Source organism: Trichomycterus rosablanca, chromosome 4 (genome assembly GCF_030014385.1).
Source record: "Trichomycterus rosablanca isolate fTriRos1 chromosome 4, fTriRos1.hap1, whole genome shotgun sequence".
NCBI classification, from domain to species: domain Eukaryota; kingdom Metazoa; phylum Chordata; class Actinopteri; order Siluriformes; family Trichomycteridae; genus Trichomycterus; species Trichomycterus rosablanca.
Window position 1 is genome coordinate 33,181,649 of NC_085991.1, and position 19,643 is coordinate 33,201,291.

Below are 19,643 nucleotides of genomic sequence, written 5' to 3' on the forward strand. Positions count from 1 at the left end.
GAACAAGAAACCAGGTGGTGCTGAACGTGTTTTTACTTACACCTGTAAAGAACCGACTGTCTGCCATCTATCAGCTCCAGTTGAATTATGGGATAGATTATCGAACTGTAGTGTGCACACTCAAAAAGGTCATTTTCGCATACTGTTTAATAAATACTATTTATACGGACACACTACTCGCTCTCGAGTACTGTTTAGTGTGGAAGTATGCGATTTCCGACGCGGCTATTGTCTCTACTTTCTTATGAAACGAGAGAAACGTTCTGAATGTAGCTGAGAAAAAGTACAACTAAAGTATAGATAATATCGATATTTGGATCGATCCGTCCACCCCCAGTAATAGGGTTAGAACAGCCATGTGAAGGTGTCAATACTTAGCCTAGCCAACTAGTTCACAGCTGAGATACTAACTGAAACCTAAACAACTTATACACCATAACTATTACTACTATGAAAGTTATACAGTAAAGACTTGTGCAGTACACTGACTATATGAAAGACATTACAGCTGTGAGTTATTATCCAAGCTCAACAATACAGGTACTTGTTAGCTTAGTCGCTAGTGTTAGCCGCTATGCTAATTGCAGTGATCTCTAAAAGAACTCTGTAAATATGACTCTTTATATTTATATTGTAGCTGCTCTCAGAAGGGTTGTAGATGAATTCAGATGTTTAAAGCGGTCAGATTTCTTGTTTCTGAGTGCTTTACTTTCTTGTCACTTTTGAGGTAAAACGGTACTATCATGGCGTATCACTCATCACTAACTCATACCACGTAGTTGTGCTTGCCGGGTGAATAAATATGTAAAATTTAATAGTGACCAAATGTATGTGTCCTTGTTAATTTAAATTTATAAACAGATGCTAATCTGTTTTCATTAATAAGAACAAAGTCAAAAGAAAAGAGCACTTATTCATCAAAACACAAACTCACGGAATGAGAGCCTCACTACGCATGCTCCGATTCACGAACCTGACCTATGCTGTAGGGTCTTTCGTGAATTTGCGTAGGGTGCGCAAAGTGCGTAAGGTGCACATATTTTATGCACGTATAACTTTACAATGTAATTTTCATAAAAATTTGCAAAGCAAAGTCTTCAAAAAGTATTCCATTCTCTCTCTCTCACTGCTACGTGTGATTGGTCTCTCAGTGCCGCCCAGTCACGTGACGGTACCACAACAAAACAAAGCACAGCAGGAGGGGATGAAGGCATGTGTACTGTACTCTACTTTAACCAGAGAAACGTTGTGAATGTAGCGGAGAAAAAGTAAAACTGAAGTATCGATCCCATCACGCTAGTATTGATCCGATTCCAATACTAAGGTTGGTATCAATATTTGGATCGATCCTACCCCTAACCACAACAGTGTCTGCCTATTTCACTTATACACCCTGCTGTACACAAGAGGCCGCTTATTCATTCATTCATTCATGTAGTTGCTAATTTATTGAGAACACATACGTACGTTGACGCATTGCTTATTAAACAGCACATGATGAATATGCACTGAAAAGCCTTGAAACATTTGCATGGCAATACTTATTTTGTAACAGTTGTGCACGCATAGATGAAATGCTGGGCTGATGGCAGTTACCCTTAGTACACATGCTGAATGCAGTAGATATGATCAAGTACAGAAAAAAAAATTGATTTTAATAAGGGCGACACGGTTAAAGAACACTGTATTGACAGAAGTATTGGGACTTGCATCTTAATCATTAACTTTAATGTTGTTTATCAGTGGTTGGATTTGGTCCTTAGTTCCAGTGGAGGGAAATCTTAACGCTTCATCATACTAAAACATTTTGGCCAATTGTATGCTTTCAACGTTGTGGGAACAGTTTGGGGTCTTTTTTGTTCCATCATTAATGTGCCCCAGTGCACAAAGCAAGGTCCATAAAGGCATGGTGGGGTGAGTTTTGTGTGGAAAGACTGTCCACGTTTGCAAAAAACATGCAGGCATCAGAATAGAACACTGGAGCAATGGAAGAAGGCTGATTGGTCAGACAAATCCTGTTTGAGGTGGCCAGGGTCACGATGGGTCCAGTTCCACTACAAAACACTGAGCGCAACACAGTAACAGACTGGACAGGGCACCAGTGCATCCAAGGGCTTTAGCCATCCTTCCATACATAGCCAGTCATGTCTGTGTTCCGAGATTTAAAACCGGATCTCAAGGGTGATGGGCTAGCATAATAGACTGCTGTGCCAACCGAGGCACACATTTGGGATGAACTGGAACATTAACTGTGAACCAGAGCTTTACATTAGACACCGATTTTCACACAATAAAATCTGGTGTAAAAATCCTTTGCAGAGGAGTAAAGACACAATAATGTTTGGGATTTTGGAATATGGTGTCAAACCAGTTTATGTTCAGGTATAAAGATACTTTAAACCAGATTTTTATGTGGTGAGCTAGGAGCTGTTAGCTAGGAGCAAAATTTATACTTGGAATATTTACTTCAAAACATTTGTATTTTCTTGATGCCAAACCGTGAATCATTAAAAAAATTCTGCATTGCATCAATTCTGTTGTGAGAAAACTGGTAATGTAAAGAGAATAAGTAATTCAGTTCATTACAATATACACACATAGGGCCCAAAACAGCAAGACAGGGCCCAAAACTAATGAGTATTGCACAAGGGGGACTTTTGTTCTGGCCAGTTGTTTTAGCAATGGAACATGATTCGTGTCTGGCAGTGCCCACTGTGCCAGCCTTACCAATTTGTGTAAAAATGGGAGTTATAAATGACACCAAACACAGCAATGATTATCAGAACATTGCCTGTTATTTTAAATAATTAGTCCAGAAAGCAGTTTTAAATAAGTTCATCTTAAGAAAGCATTAACTATGTAACAGGCATAAAATGCACTTTCGAAACCCATTTAGTTCAAAAGAGAAGCTGCAATGGCACATTGGAGTCAGTCTGGAGTCAAAATGAAAACGCATGGAAATTATATGTAAAGCACACAGGCTGAAAGTGTGGTCACTACCACAGATTTTAAGAATGTTTTGATATTGGCAAGGTTGTAATAAACAAGCCCTATACCCTTTTAAAAACATCATACAATAGTGACTGAGAACAATAAGTAAATCTGCAGGTCTTTACTTCATTCAGTAACTGTTGTATTGAGTAACCGATGATGTCATAGCAAAAGGCCACAAAATAATAAGATTTTGGAAAAAAAAGCACAAAAGCCCCAAACAAAAAGAGTTCATTAAATTGCTTAGGCAGGTATTCTCTTCTGTATAAACTCTACTAATCAAATGCACAAAAATTTGCAATACTGACTTCATTCAACAAAGTCTGGAGTGTTGGAACTAAACCTCAAAAATGTGGCCTCTCGTGATACTTAGCACAAGTATACTGAAATCAGAGCCCAACTACTAAATAAGAGAAAACCTCAGAGGAAATCAGGGTAACAGACATGCATGGGTGACGAATAGAAAGAAACTAAAATGCCATAGAAAGACTATCAGCTAATAAAGCTGAAACAGTAAAGCTTTGAAAAATACTAAATAAGACTTCATTCATCACAAGCGTTGACTGCAATGAGTCAAATAAACTGAAAATAAATCCTATAACTTTACTGATTCCTTATGGAATCCAAACCAGGTCCACATTCAAGTTTGAAACAGCTCAAAAATCCCCACTGATAGGAGCAACCATTTTTTTAATGGAAGAATTTTAGGATTCTCTTCGAAGTCTTCCTTCTGAGAAGTGGAGTAGATTCAGCCCATTGTCCATTAGAATCATGTCCGCCATATGCAGTGGCATAGCCATATTAATTGTAGTGGAACTTGAAATGGAAATTTCCACCGGATTCAAAGGGGTTGAAGCCAAACGGCCAGCTTCCGCCTCCTCCACCCCCTCCTCCCTGCTGGCTCTCAGGGTCCAAGGGGTCCTCACCCGAGTCAAACTTCTGACGCATCTCTGTACAGAATAAAAGTAGGATTTATAAAAAATAAAAAAATACAGTAACCGTCTGTACCTATTATGATGTAATTATATGCATTAAAATCAACTTTTATAAAATGTGATTTAATTAGTTTTAATTAAGTGCTATTTACCTGGATTTGTAAGCACCTCCTTAGCTGAAGCAATGTCAATAAACATCTTCTCAGCCTTCTTCTTTTCCTCTTCAGCCTGGAAGTTGTCTGGATGCCACTGCTGTGCGAGTTTTCTGTATGCTTTAATGATTTCCTGTTTGGTGGCAGTCCTAATAAAGAAAGTAATGAAATCTGAGATGATTTAAAAAATAAAATAAAAATTATATATATATATGCAGGGAGTCACTAAAGAGCATGAAATCAGTTTTGCTAGAATGAAGCCTCTGCTTTTTGTTTGTTCAGGGTTTAAGTTGCAGGATTTTTGTGTGGCAGCATCTAAGCCTATGGTGTAAAGCACACATGATAATGAACAGTGTCATCCATGTTTAGGCAGTCTTTACGGCACAGTTATCAGAGTTCATGAATAACTTATCATGTTATGGTAAGAAGTATATGGCCACCTGACCATACCTATTCCAAAACCGTGGGCATTTATAAGCAGTTGTCAACTTATTTGCAGCTATAAAAGCTTCCTCTCTTTAGGAAAGGTTTTACACAAGATTACACAACATTTGTCAGGCAAGGCACTAATGTCAATGTTCCATTTTATTAAAATGGCTATTTAATAGAGTTAATAGTTTGTGCAGGTCAGTGGAGTTCCAAAACCCACATCTTTATGAATCCTGCTTTTAAGGCAGTCATGCTGGAATACCTTAGGGCCTTCCCCATACTGTTGTCAAGTTGGAAGCATATTTACTTTATACAACCTATTTAATACACCTGCCAGCATACTTTTTAGGCCATAATGTGAGATGCTTAACATTTGAAGTTTTCACCCCCATAGCACTATAGTGTGAAGTCTCCATACCGGCTCACTCTTAAAATTTTGTAGTAGTCTCTTTTGCGTGAAATCTTCAGCAGTTTCTGTGCACGTTCTAGACCCTCCCGAATCTCCTGATTGTCCTGGTCAAATTCCCGTGCTTCCTGATAGTCCTCCACAGCTAGGGAAAAGGAGACAGACTGTGAGTGAGCCTTTGCAAAAGAAATTCCAACAGACATCCCAGACAGAAAGGAATAAAAGAGAAAGGAGAACATAGTGGAGCAAGGTAACAATTATACACAGTATAACATTACACATACAAACATCCACCTTTTTCATAATCCTGCAGCAAGATGTAGGCCTCAGCTCGATCTCGGAGGATGTGGATATTCTGAGGGTCTGTCTGATGGGCTCCTGAACACATGTCCACTGCCTCCTGTCCCTGATTATTCTACAGTACAGAGGTCACAATGGAGAAAACAGTTCAGTTAGAGATGGAAAATAATGTTACAGTGCTATGTCACCAAAGGATGATTTGTCTGATAGAAACATTCAACCAGAAGCCTACAAACCTTTACTAGACAGAAACAGATTCTCTCCTTGGCTTTGCTGGTGTAGAATAGAACATTTGGTTCTGTCCTCATTACAGACTCATACTTTTCAATTGCATCTTGATATCTGTTAAGTAAATAGAAAAACATTATTAATGCAGTGTGTGATAAAAAAAAGTTCAATTAAAAGCTAAAAGGTGCTTGGATGGTGCAGCAGTAAATTATGCTAGCCTGCTTCTGCTGGGATCCTGGGTTCAAATCCCCAGTGGTGATATCAGCCAGTTGAGCATCTACAAACATACATCACTGACTATGTCCAAGGAGTGGCACATACTAGACCCTCCTTCTAGAATCTCCTAATTCCCCTTTTTTTAAGTTCTGCTAGATCTAAAACATACACACAGTATATTACTTATATTTAATTAGATGCCTCTGATCTATATGGTCTTTTTTACCACGGTTAGCTATTAAAAGCTATTATTAAAAGCCATGAACAAGCCTTATTAGTATACATATACTCAATAGGGTTGTGTATTGGACTTTTAAAGGGTCATTCCAAAAGCAGTGCTTATAACTGACCTGAGCAATGTCCTTTTTCCAGGCCAGAATGCCTTTAGTGCCATGTCTGGTCACTAAGCTTGTTCAGTACTAACTATTCCACTGCCAGAATTTCTCAGATGCTGGATGACCAAAGTAAAGCTGTTCACTTACTGTTGTTCTGCGATCAGCGCCTCAGCAGAGTCCAGCTGTTTGCTGAGCTTCTTCACCTGCTTGTAGTGGGCAAAACATTCTTTATCATCCTGATCCAGTTTCAGACACTCTCGAATCTCACTGTAAACCAGAGCAGAACATTATTTTTAGAACTAGGCATGTCAATGATTAAACGATAACCAGCGAGTGATTGTTCGATCCATGCAGTCACTTAAAAATGGAATCTAGCGGGCACTCAGGTGCCACAGTGGCAAAATATGTTAGCCCACCAGTGCCAAGATATCGAGCTCTCAAGTTCGAATCTCAACTCTGCTATTAGCTGACCAGGTACCTAAACAGACACTTTTGGTTGTGTGTCTGTAAGGGGAAGGACAATGGCTAAAACAAGGTTCTTTGTCACTGGAAGTGCAGCCCCTGCTGACTGATCAGTACGCCTGTACAGGGAGGCGACAGATCCCTGATTTAATCACACCTACTTAGAAGAGTATTTTTTCAAATAATCAAACCTGAAAATCAAACCTGAATTACTTAAACATCTTAAGTCAACACCAAAACATTAATTTTTGACATTTAGTATTTTATAAAAGACTTCTTTATCTTTCCCTGACATTGGCACATGGCACTCAGGTAATGCACTGGTCTATTAAACTAGTCCACCACCCCCAAGATCCAGGTTCAAATCTCATAGTTGCTTTTGGCCGTCCAGACTTTTATCCAAACATGACTGGCTATGTCTGACGGTTGAAGCCCGGCGACAGACTGGCACCTGTCCAGGCTATTCTTGCTGTGCACCCAATGTTTCCTCATACAACTTTAGTTAACAGTATCCTACATATGTTACAATCGGCAGCTGTTTATGTCTACATGACGTTCTTAATTAATATGTTATGTGATGTTCATGTTTTTAGCACTGCTTTATCCTGGTCAGAGCTCCTGTGGGTTGGGCCAAGGACAGAGCGCCAAGCCATAAATCCAACTGTAAGTTGAAGTGACTTTAAATTTATTTGTGTGTGTGCATACCTAAGGGATTCATGGTGATCTCCCAAGTCGTAGAGTAAGCGGCTGAGTTTTAAAAAGGTTGCTCGGTTGTCCGTTCTGAGCCGAGCCGCAGGCGTCAGATCTAAGATGGCTTTTCTTGGCTCTCCAATTCGAACATAGCATTCTGCTCTAAGCTCCCGGAACTCTGGATTCCAAGGGGACATCTAGAGGGAAATCAGGATGACAAATTTTGTCATTTTCTAAAGACATTAGTAGCATGTTTTAAATTACCGTCACTGGCATGGACTGCATAAAGGATTTTTAATCATTTAATGTTGATCGTTTCCCATTTTGAAACTTACCTCTATGACCCGTTCTAGAACCTGGATAGTGGTGCCGTAATCACCACGGTGGTGTGCCTTATGCGCTTCTTCCTGGAGCAGTTCTAGCTCCTCAGTTTTGTGGAGCTGACTACGAGCCTCCTCAGTGTCTGGGGAACGCTGAAGCTAGAGAATTACAAAAAAGTGTAAAAGTTTTGTTTTTAAAAGCATGTTAGTATAGTAGCATATACAGAAAAGTCAAAGGTCTAACAGAGAGCTATAGAGCACAATTTCCTCACCCCTCATGCAGTCTGTCAATCTATAAGTTTGTATGTCTGTCCATCAGTGAGTCTGTCTGTCTGTCCATCACTAAGCCCATCTGTCTGTCTGTCCATCAGTGAGTCCGTCTGTATGTCTGTTTGTCCATCAGTAAATTCGTCTGTCTGTCTGTCCATCAGTGAGTCTGTCTATCTGTCCATCAGTGAGTCTGTCTGTCTGTCTGTCCATCAATAAGTGAGTCCGTCTGTCTGTCCGTCAGTGAGTTCGTCAATTTGTCTATCAGCGAGTCAGTCTGTTCATCGGCGAGTCAGTCTGTCTGTCTGTCTGTCCATCAGCGCGTCTGTCGGTCCATTTATCAGTGAGTCCGTCTGACTGTCCATCAGTCAGTCTGTACATTCATCAGTGAGTCCGTCTGACTGTCCATCAGTCAGTCTGTCCATTCATCAGTGAGTCCGTCTGTAAGTCTGTCCATCAGCGAGCCCGTCTGCCTGTCCATCAGTGAGCTCGTCCGTCTGTCCATCAGTGAGTTAGTCTGTCTGTTCATCAGTAAGTCAGTCTGTCCATCAGTGAGTCTGTCAGTGAATCATTTAACCAGTCAGTGAGTCGATCAGTGAATCTTTCTGCAAGTTTGTCAGCAAATCTAAAAACTTACCACTGCCTGAAAGTCTTCTCTGGCCTCCTGGACGTGCCCCTGCTTTAGAAGAATATTTCCCCGTTGCAACCGAGCCTACAAATACAAACACACAGCATGTAAGAAACAACCTTTTAATAAATTTTAACTAAATAATACATTTAACATATTACAACCCCAAATCAAAAAAAGTTGGGACAGTATGAAAATGCAGTGTTTCTTACATTTACTTTTATTATTTTATTTTATTTATTTCTTCACAGACAGTAAGAACACAAGATATTTCATGTTTTGTCTGCTCAACTTTCTTTTCATGATGTCAACAGGTGATTGTAATCATGATTTGAAACAAAAGCAGTATCCACAAAAAGATGAGTCTTTGAGGAGAAAAGATGAGCAGAGGATGCAAAAATGCTGCAATGACAACCCCTTACTTACAAATGAAAGAAAATTGACCAGACAAAACAATAAATATACTGGGTGTATACTGTCTGGAATAAAATAAAAGTCAAAGTAAATGTAGGCAAATGTATTTCCATAGTGTTTAGGGTTGTACTTATATAAAATATGCATATTTGCACCACCTTTCCCATCAGCAAACAAGACACCAAAACACTTACAGCTAAGAAGTCTGGTTTAAGCTGAATGGCTCTGGTCAGATCGGGCAAAGCTGATTTGGATTTTCCCATGGCCAGAAACACTGCTGCCCGCTTGTAGTAAGTCAAGTAATTCTTTGAGTCACCCTCTGTTTATAGTTGATATAAGGGAAAAAACATTTTAAAAAATCTAATTTATTAGAAAACATTAATAACAGCATGCTTCAAACAAATCTGCATAAATGATTTTCACACAAATATTTTCAAGAAACATAAAATTCCTTGAGAAAAGAAAGAAAACTTGCAGAAAAATTTAAATGTTTATTTTTATATCGCTTTAAAATCAGTTTTTCTTAAATAATAGCTAAACAAGACAGTTTCTATTTTTTTTATACTATATTTATGTACTTTCTATATAGAAGAAATGAAAGTGAAAATCATCTTTAGATAACAATGGTGTGGTTACTATGGTGAATACATAATCCAACAGTCCAATTATGTCTGAAAATCTGTTTAAATTCCCCTAACTTACCAGTACACTAGTTTAGTATTTTGTGACGTTTAATGTTGCTTTGCTTGTGTAAGTGTCAATACATGTCTCACCAACAGCTGAGTGATAATGCGAGAGTGCCTCAGCCAGTTGTCCCGCAGCCAGTAGCTTACGGCCCATCTCCAAATGATGTTCAATCTCCATAGGTGTGGCACCCAGCACACCTGAAACGCAAGTGAAAGTCCTATGTACAGTGTATCACAAAAGTGAGTACACCCCTCACATTTCTGCAGATATTTATGTATATCTTTTCATGGGACAACATTGACAAAATGACACTTTGACACAATGAAAAGTAGTCTGTGTGCAGCTTATATAACAGTGTAAATTTATTCTTCCCTCAAAATAACTCAATATACAGCCATTAATGTCTAAACCACCGGCAACAAAAGTGAGTACACCCCTAAGAGACTACACCCCTAAATGTCCAAATTGAGCACTGCTTGTCATTTTCCCTCCAAAATGTCATGTGACTCGTTAGTGTTACTAGGTCTCAGGTGTGCATAGGGAGCAGGTGTGTTCAATTTAGTAGTACAGCTCTCACACTCTCTCATACTGGTCACTGAAAGTTCCAACATGGCACCTCATGGCAAAGAACTCTCTGAGGATCTTAAAAGACGAATTGTTGCGCTACATGAAGATGGCCAAGGCTACAAGAAGATTGCCAACACCCTGAAACTGAGCTGCAGCACAGTGGCCAAGATCATCCAGCGTTTTAAAAGAGCAGGGTCCACTCAGAACAGACCTCGCGTTGGTCGTCCAAAGAAGCTGAGTGCACGTGCTCAGCGTCACATCCAACTGCTGTCTTTGAAAGATAGGCGCAGGAGTGCTGTCAGCATTGCTGCAGAGATATAAAAGGTGGGGGGTCAGCCTGTCAGTGCTCAGACCATACGCCGCACACTACATCAAATTGGTCTGCATGGCTGTCACCCCAGAAGGAAGCCTCTTCTGAAGTCTCTACACAAGAAAGCCCGCAAACAGTTTGTTGAAGACATGTCAACAAAGGACATGGATTACTGGAACCATGTCCTATGGTCTGATGAGACCAAGATTAATTTGTTTGGTTCAGATGGTCTCAAGCATGTGTGGCGGCAATCAGGTGAGGAGTACAAAGATAAGTGTGTCATGCCTACAGTCAAGCATGGTGGTGGGAATGCCATGGTCTGGGGCTGCATTAGTGCAGCAGGTGTTGGGGAGTTACATTTCATTGAGGGACACATGAACTCCAATATGTACTGTGAAATGCTGAAGCAGAGCATGATCCCCTCCCTCCGGAAACTGGGTCGCAGGGCAGTGTTCCAGCATGATAATGACCCCAAACACACCTCTAAGACGACCACTGCTTTATTGAAGAGGCTGAGGGTAAAGGTGATGGACTGGCCAAGCATGTCTCCAGACCTAAACCCAATAGAACATCTTTGGGGCATCCTCAAGCGGAAGGTGGAGGAGTGCAAAGTCTCGAATATCCGCCAGCTCCGTGATGTCGTCATGGAGGAGTGGAAAAGCATTCCAGTGGCAACCTGTGAAGCTCTGGTAAACTCCATGCCCAGGAGAGTTAAGGCAGTTCTGGGAAATAATGGTGGCCACACAAAATATTGACACTTCAGGAACTTTCACTAAGGGGTGTACTCACTTTTGTTGCCGGTGGTTTAGACATTAATGGCTGTATATTGAGTTATTTTGAGGGAAGAAAAATTTACACTGTTATATAAGCTGCACACAGACTACTTTTCATTGTGTCAAAGTGTCATTTTGTCAGTGTTGTCCCATGAAAAGATATACTTAAATATCTGCAGAAATGTGAGGGGTTTAAAAAAGTGATCTCAAGGCATACCTATTTCTGAATGTTGGGGCCTATGCTGGTTTAATACACTGGGTCTGTATTTGATTGAACTAAATAAATGTATAAAACAGAAACTAACACATTTAACATGCATTAAACACAAAACAACATTCCTGTAGTAAGTATGCTTATGTCGGTAGTGGATTAGAATTATGTACTGGATGACAGCGTTGATGTATGTATTTTTTTTAATAAATCACTACCAGGTTGCCACTGTTGGGCCCTTAAACATGGTCTAGTCACATTGGTTAAAAGGAACTGCAAAATGTTACCAATGTGATACAGAGTCAATACTGGGTAATACAGGCCTAAAAATACTGTATTGGATCTGACTTCTTTAATGGCAAGATATTTTGTAATGTAAATCTGTATGACTTTGCCATCATCTGCATAAACACAGAACATAACTTATCTTTAAACACACAACCATTAGGCTTCTATGTCATTATAACTTGCTTACAATGGCTTTTATAACTATGAGGATGTGAGTTATCAAATTGTGTCAAAATATTATCAAAAAGTTTGAACAAAAAAGGTGAAAACAAAAGATAGTGACATCCCTATTTTGAAATTTCTGAATAGGACTTAAGCTTGTCTTGAGTAACTTGCCCCAAGGTTCAGTCCTGGTTTATAATAATAACAATAATAATAATAATAATAATAATAATAATACATAGTAGTAGTATTACACATGATCAATAATTCAACTGCAATTACAAAGAACAAAAAAACAAACACATTTAAAATAAAAGTAACTTAGAAGAAGCCCAACACAAAAACTACAACAAATTGATATAAAACCCCAAATCATATAAATTACTAATACAAACTGCACCCTAGCCGCCTAACTAGTATAGTAATATTGGACCTGCTGTGGCGTAGTTTAGTACACTAACCTACTACTTAGTACGATTGTGAGCGGTTTGGTCGTAGCCCCAAGGACTTTGCTCATTTGCATATTGTACAAGACCATAACATACCGACATAGTCAGTAATTTCCGTTATTAAAATATTAACCTCTATTAATCACACAGCTGTTTTAATGTAACAAAATAAAGCACAAACACAATAAGAGAAGGAAGTAAGGACTACCAGCGCCCTACCGTCTAGCTGCAGGTCCAGCACCACACAGAGTAGGGACAGTGAGGACAGGAGGCTGTTTAAACCTCTCCGACGTCCCGACTCCATTCTGTCCCCAGCTGTCACCAGTCAGTGCTGTTTGTATTATTCTTTACAGGCGTGTGTGAGATTTCTCAGCTGTTTCTACACCGCTTAATGTCAACTTCACTCCATGTAAACATCAACTCTCCGATACAAGCTACCAGCGTGCGACTGAACAAAGCTTCCGACTTTAATCCACACTCCGAACTTCAGTTCCGATAAGCTTGGTCTGGTTGACTGCGCTAGCTCTTCAATATGATGACATTACACGAGCTAGAAGTCTAGTTTAGCTGAGCGGCGGACTGTCAGCAACAGCTGCTAACTTTCAGATTCTTAAACTGGCTGGGCGTAGAATTCAAATTGACCCACATTTCACTACAGTGAATGGCTGACCGGCAGGAGCAAACATCCGCGTCTGACATGCCGCCTGCCTACAAACGTGGTCCGCTCCTATTGGTAGAATTATTTTAACGCACACACGAGACACGCCCACGTGCAGTAAAGTGCAAGCAAATGACCTGTGTATTAGCTCCATTAGAGTTTTATTACTGCTCCTGACCCTCTGCCATGCAGTTACATAGTAGGGAAGTCCACCATGACCATATACACTGATCAGCCATAACATTAAATCCACCTCCTTGTTTCTACACTCACTGTCCATTTTACCAGCTCCACTTACAATATAGAAGCACTTTGTAGTTCTACAATTACTGACTGTAGTCCATCATTTTCTCTGCATGCTTTGTTAGCCCCCTTTCAATGGTCAGAACCCCCACTGGACCAACACAGAGTAGGTATTATTTGGGTGGTGGATCATTCTCAGCACCACAGTGACACTGACATGGTGGTGGTGTGGATCAGACACAGCAGCGCTGCTGGAGTTTTTAAGTATCGTGTCCACTCACTGTCCACTCTATTATACACTCCTACCTAGTTGGTCCACCTTGTAGATGTAAAGTCAGAAACGATCGCTCATCTATTGCTGTTGTTTGAGTTGGTCATCCTCTAGACCTTCATAAGTGGGCACAGGACGCTGCCCATGGGGTGCTGTTGGCTGGTTGTTTTAGGTTGGTGGACTATTCTCAGTCCAGCAGTAACAGTGAGGTGTTTAAAAACTTCCGCAGCGTTGCTGTGTCTTATCCACTCATACCAGCACAACACACACTAACACACCACCACCACGTCAGTGTCACTGCAGTGCTGAGAATCATCCACCACCCAAATAATACCTGCTCTGTAATGATCCTGTGGGGGTCCTGACCATTGAAGAACAGCATGAAAGTGGGCTAACAAAGCATGTAGAAAAACAGATGGACTACAGTCAGTAATTGTAGAACTACAAAGTGCTCCTATATAGTAAGTGGAGCTGATGAAATGGACAGTGAGTGTAGAAACAAGGAGGTGGTTTTAATTATTATGGTCGAACTGTGTAAATAGCCTAATTATAGAAATTTGCCCATCAGTAGACATTTGGCTCTACAGTTTATACCACAGTATGGATACACTATGTGGACATTCTTTCTGTGGTTGAGATCAGGTGTTTCAGCCACACTCATAGCTAACAGGTAACATCAATAACATTAAATAGTTAATAATTTATGCTTTCAAATTTGTGTCAACCATTTGGTGAAGACCTCTTCCTGTATTAGCATGACTGTGCACAAAGCAAGCTCCATAAAAAAAGTTGTGGCTTAGTGATTAAGGTTTTGGACCAAGGTGGCTGGTTCAAGCCCCAACACAGCCAAGTTGCCACTGGTTGGGCCTTAGAGCTTGTCCCTTAACCCCTTAATTGCTTGCAGTGTGATTAGCTACAATTGTAAGTTGCTTGAATATAGGTATCTGCAAAATGCCTTAAATGTAAAAATACAGTTTGATAAGTTTTGTGTGAAGAAATTTAAGTAGCCTGCTTACAGCCCTGGTCTCAAACCATTGGAACACCATTGATATCCATTGCAAGCCAGGATTTCTTATCCAACATAAGTGCTTGACCATAAATTCTCCTTTGACTGAACATCTCCAAAAGACAAGAAACTGTTGTAGCTGTGAAAAAGTAATTCATGGTCTTTATGTTAATGCTCATGGTTTTCATGGCATGTTCAGACTCAGACTCAGCTTTACTGTCATTTAACCACTTACATGATAGAACTAAATACAGTTACCCAGGCCTCGGTGTGTGTGTGTGACATGAATAAAATAAGAATAGACTAAGATAAGTATAAAAATAGAATAAACTAAGAAACTAAAAAAGTACAAGTAAAGAGTATTTACATTTTAAAGTATTGCACAAAAAACTGCAGCAGCTTATGTTGTCTAAAGTGCATAATTGCAAAAAGTGTAGCAGCAAAACGAAGCAGCAACAAATCACGAGATGGTTAAAGTGACAGTGTGCCACTTGTGTTCAGTATGTTCAAGTGTTCATTTACTTTTGTCTAGGATGATAAGAGTTTGTAACTGTCACAAATACGAAACAGAAAAATATAGCAAGCAAATGTTTCTACCTCTCATCAAAAATGATCATATTGTGATAAAAAGTACATACTCTACTGTGGCGAGGATGCTAACCTACAATGCTAACAAGAGTAAACACAGATATCTTGACATTTCAGGAGGCCCTGTGTCTCTCGCTGGAGCCAGTGAGTGTAGAATAGTGAATAAAAATGTAAATATTTGAGTCAATGTTAAAATTTGTGTTGTAATTGTAATTTGATAAACTATAATTTTGTGTAATTTATGTACTAACTAATCCCTCATGTTTAAATAAAAAACAGTACTGCAAGCTTGTAGTACAACAAACATTTTTCTTAAATTTAAAACAAGTAGGGTATGAAACAAAACATGAAGTTACAAATACAAATATGACAAAATGAAATGTCTGACCTTATGCTACCTTACAGTGCTCAATGAATGTTCTATTTGTAATGTTTTTTCATTCAAGTCAAGTACTGCATACTTAGCAAGCCTACAGCATAATTTATTTTTGGTATTTTTCAATGGCTTCTCTCAGTTATATATCTCAGTTATATATTAGCCATATTTAGAATATAAAGAATTAATCACATTAAGGTCATATTGAACATCTAGATCTATGAGTGTTTGTATTTATTTACAAATGTGTATACTGTATACATACATACATGGTGGTGTTTTATTCCCTTATTTATACTTAATTCAAAATTAACAATAAAAATCCACACCTCAGTGAAAGGTCTTAAAAGTGTTTTTAATGATCCTACAAGTGTTAATAACTTAAAATAACTAGGAACCTGTATTGACTATAATTCAATGGCACAAGAGACAGCATCAACTTATGTCAATATCAAAGGATTTACAATATCACAATAACTAAAAACCTTTACAGATGGATGACAAATAAAGGAAAAATGAACACAAAAAAACAAAGAAACATAATAAGGTTAGATGTGGGGTGGATTTTGCTGGCATGATTCTATTTTCAGGCAAAGGTCTTTGCAGTCACTGAGTCTTTACCCAAGTAGCATAACACCTTTAGGAGATTTTGAACTACAGTGTTTGAATCCACCATTATCACCAACTAGGGGAATACTTTCTAAAGTAGTAAAGGTTTACTGAAGTTCGAGTTAAGGTATACTGAAGCTGTTCTGATGGCTTGATGCAACCCAATAGCACACTTTGGTTTGTTTATTTGTCAATCATCTGTATAACTCTTACAAAATCACATACAAATGTTTATTTCTGTACAAATCATTGTGAATGTAAATGTGACAAAATATGTAGGCTATAAAAGTATAAAAATTTCAAGGCACAGCTTCACTATTAGATTATAACTAACTTACACTGTGTACATATTTACATGTTTGTGCTGTAGCTACAGACCGTGGTCTTTATATTTATATAAAATTAAACGACCCATACTGCTCTGGTCTAACGTTTGGTCTTCAATCAGACATAAGCATTCTTATCATAAGTGCTTTGAGCATCTTTTCTTGATGAAACTCCTGCAGAATATACGGTTCCTCTGGAGGGCTGGTAGGGGTATGCACTAGCACTGGATAAAATATAAGCAAAAGATTCCATTTACTTAATTGTTTGCAGCTTAATATGTGTGTAAGTGAGAAAAGATATGGATACTCACTGTTTTCCATCATCAGAGTTACTTTTACAGCTGAACATTAGGCACACTCCAGCACATATGGCAAGAATTCCAGAACACCATCCAATGTACAGTCCCTCACCTAACTCATACCTACATCCCAAAACCACACAATAGTTAAATGGGATAACACAGCGGTACTAATTTTGTAAACAACCTGAATACAGTCAAAGGCAACAAGGTAGGAAGAGGGTTATGATAATTCCATAGGTCCTGAAACACACAGTGGCTCACAAATACTGTACTGTATATAATTGTTACATATGATTACATGACAGTTATAAAAAGTAAAAATAAAAAAAAATGAATTAATTAAAAAGGTAATAATCAATGATTAAAGTATTTATGTGTGTGAGTGTCTGTGTGAGGGCTGCAATAAATTAGTCACATGCAATGACAGCAGGAACCTATTCCTATTTATTGAAATGTATAAAAATAAATTAAACAAATCCTAAAACCTAACTATTTTAAACACTGAACAGAAGGAGAAAATTCAGTTTAAAGTGGTATATGAGATACTGATTATTGTGTGAATCTGCCTTGTGCAGGTGAAAAGCGGTTGGCTACTGCACACGTCAACAGGCGCGTGTTAGGTACAGCCCTACTCGGTCAGGGTAGGGATCTGCTGCAGTGGAGAAGAGACACAACCAATTGGATATGACTAGATTGGGAAAAGGGGGGAATTGTATAAACAGAGTAAAATATATCATGGACTAATAGTAAATAATGGAAAATGGAGTAATCCTTTTTTCCTTCTTCTTTTACAAAGGTAATATATTTTTTGGATAACTTTGACCTTCTGTTCGTCTGTGTGTGTGTGTGTGTGTGTGTGTGTGTGTGTGTGTGTGTGACTCCAGGTGGCAGCATCATTTCAACACAAAAAGAGCACAGCTCTCTTGCTTACTTGGTCCCTGGGTGGAGTGGATTGAAGAAATCCCGGGTAATGTTGAAGGCATACCATGACACAGATATCATTGTACACAAACCTTGAGTAAAAACATACAAAACACACCATTAATATGTCTAGTTAAATAGTATACAATTAGTATATTGTCTGGTGTAGACTACTTTACCCTGGAGCAAAAAGAAGACTCCTCCAGTTCCAGCCATTTTGCCTTTAAGGTTCGGGTTGTCCTCAGCTGCCTTACAGCACTGCATGCCTATGAGCGTGGTCACCAGGCCGAATGTGCCCAGAATTATAGCGGTAATCATCAGTGCCCTTGATGCCTGAAGATAACCTGTAGCAAGTTTACATTTGTGTTTTAATAACATTTGTTTGGGTATTGAAGAAAACGCCAGTGATTTAAAGAAACTTTAGAACTTTAGAGTGTTATATTAATATCACAGCCAATAAATAAGAAAATGTAAAGTCAACTTTGCTGAACACAGATAAACAGAATGATATGCTACAATAAAAAAATAGGTTTAAACTAATTAATTCTTTAAAATTTTATGTTTAGAATAGTAGACCTATTTGTTTTGTAGGAATAGCTGAACAGTACAAAATAAATTCAATTTCAACTGTTTGCCTGTGTAGGCGCCCAGCTGGCTGATAGCACAGCTGAGATTTGAACCTGGATCACAACAGCGGTGGGCCAGCGTAGTGGATCGCTATGAATAATTCACTTTCTAAGAAACATATAAATGTTTACATGCTGGCATTCTTTTAGTAGATTTAATGTATTTGTTTTATAGCAAAATAAAGCACATCTTATTTATTTTTAATTGCAAATACTAATTTTAGTTCCACCTATTTACTCTGTAAACAAGCATTTGACATACAGTAAATGTAAAAACAACATAATAAACAAACCAACAAACAAATAACCACCAAAAAAAAATTAAAAAAATTTTTTAAATGATTTTTTTTTTTTGTGTGAATGTAAAAAAAACCACTACAGTTAAAACAAATTACTAAGCCAAACAGTAACTAATAATGGTGACATTCTCAAGCCTATAGCTAATAAGAAAATAAGCTGCATTTTATTCATACATCTGCACATATTAATACCTTTTAATATTAGTAGCCTTAAACATTTTTTTGATTGCTTAAATATAATACACTGAACATGATTTAAGTGTGCTTAATTTAGTATACACACATAAAATATTTTAAATTATTGTTTTAAATCAGTCCCTAAAATTATAAACACATTATCTCTAATATATAGTATAGATTAGAACATTCTGTGCTAAAATAGACACCCTTACTCACACTTAATGTTTTGTTGATTTTCTAACTGACAATAAGTTCTTCTGCACTTGATTATGCACAAAATTATTATTATTATTTTTTTACACATGATTTATTTTACAAATATGTTTTTTTTACTATGGTAAATTCAGCAAACATACAGAGCAAATTTGTGGTAAATGTTTACTTAATTTAACTTTAAACTGAATAAAAAGACAACTTTCTGAAGCAAATTAGTGGTTTTACCATCTCAGATGTTTCGTTTAAGATGAGAGTTAGGTGTAGAATGAGTTAAAGAGAAGCTTTTGTTTGGCAGGGCTGGTAGTTCTGATGGTTGATAAGTGAATGAGTTGGTTTGTACCCACCGGAGAGAGCGAGCAGTGAGGGGAACTCTCGGCAGTTGTGCACTCCGGTTGAGTCGGTTGCGCAGGACATCCACAGATTCTCATAGAGCGTTGATGTGGTGATTACATTCCCGTCCACTGTTGAGGTCTTCCAGTAGCGATTCGGTAAAGCAACCCCCACCATAACCCAGCCGATAAACCCAAGCAATAGGGCCACCACTTCAACTATAGGATCCATTTCCTTTCAAGTGCGTAAAGTGTTGAAAAAATCGTAATATAATATCCTTAATTGACTTCCTCTATGTTTCACTGTATTCATATGAATGTCCAGTTGGTTATGATTCTAGGAGGAGGAACAGAGCACCTGTGAGAAAAAGATAACTAAGATGCTGAGTTTAAATCCACTGGATTCAATCATTGATGTTTGCCCTTCCCTCTTTGCGCACTCCTCTCCTCCACGTTTTACACCCTGAAACTCG

General features: G+C 38.5%; 2 protein-coding genes across 2 annotated transcripts; both read right to left on the reverse strand.

Moving 5' to 3' along the window:
- Positions 1-1,425: 1,425 nt before the first annotated feature.
- Positions 1,426-12,782, reverse strand: dnajc3b (DnaJ (Hsp40) homolog, subfamily C, member 3b). Its single transcript, XM_062994206.1, has 12 exons — positions 12,440-12,782; positions 9,547-9,657; positions 8,968-9,092; positions 8,369-8,443; positions 7,480-7,623; positions 7,160-7,341; positions 6,140-6,259; positions 5,450-5,555; positions 5,208-5,328; positions 4,926-5,058; positions 4,079-4,227; positions 1,426-3,941 (listed from the first exon to the last, which is right to left on the reverse strand). Exons 1-12 carry the CDS (start codon positions 12,522-12,524, stop codon positions 3,793-3,795), a joined length of 1,500 nt encoding a protein of 499 aa, XP_062850276.1. The 5' UTR covers positions 12,525-12,782; the 3' UTR covers positions 1,426-3,792.
- Positions 12,783-15,758: 2,976 nt separating this feature from the next.
- On the reverse strand, positions 15,759-19,433 carry cldn15a (claudin 15a). The gene is made up of 5 exons (XM_062994207.1): positions 19,186-19,433; positions 17,700-17,864; positions 17,531-17,612; positions 16,609-16,719; positions 15,759-16,521 (listed from the first exon to the last, which is right to left on the reverse strand). Exons 1-5 carry the CDS (start codon positions 19,400-19,402, stop codon positions 16,416-16,418), a joined length of 681 nt encoding a protein of 226 aa, XP_062850277.1. The 5' UTR covers positions 19,403-19,433; the 3' UTR covers positions 15,759-16,415.
- Between the last annotated feature and the right edge of the window lie 210 nt (positions 19,434-19,643).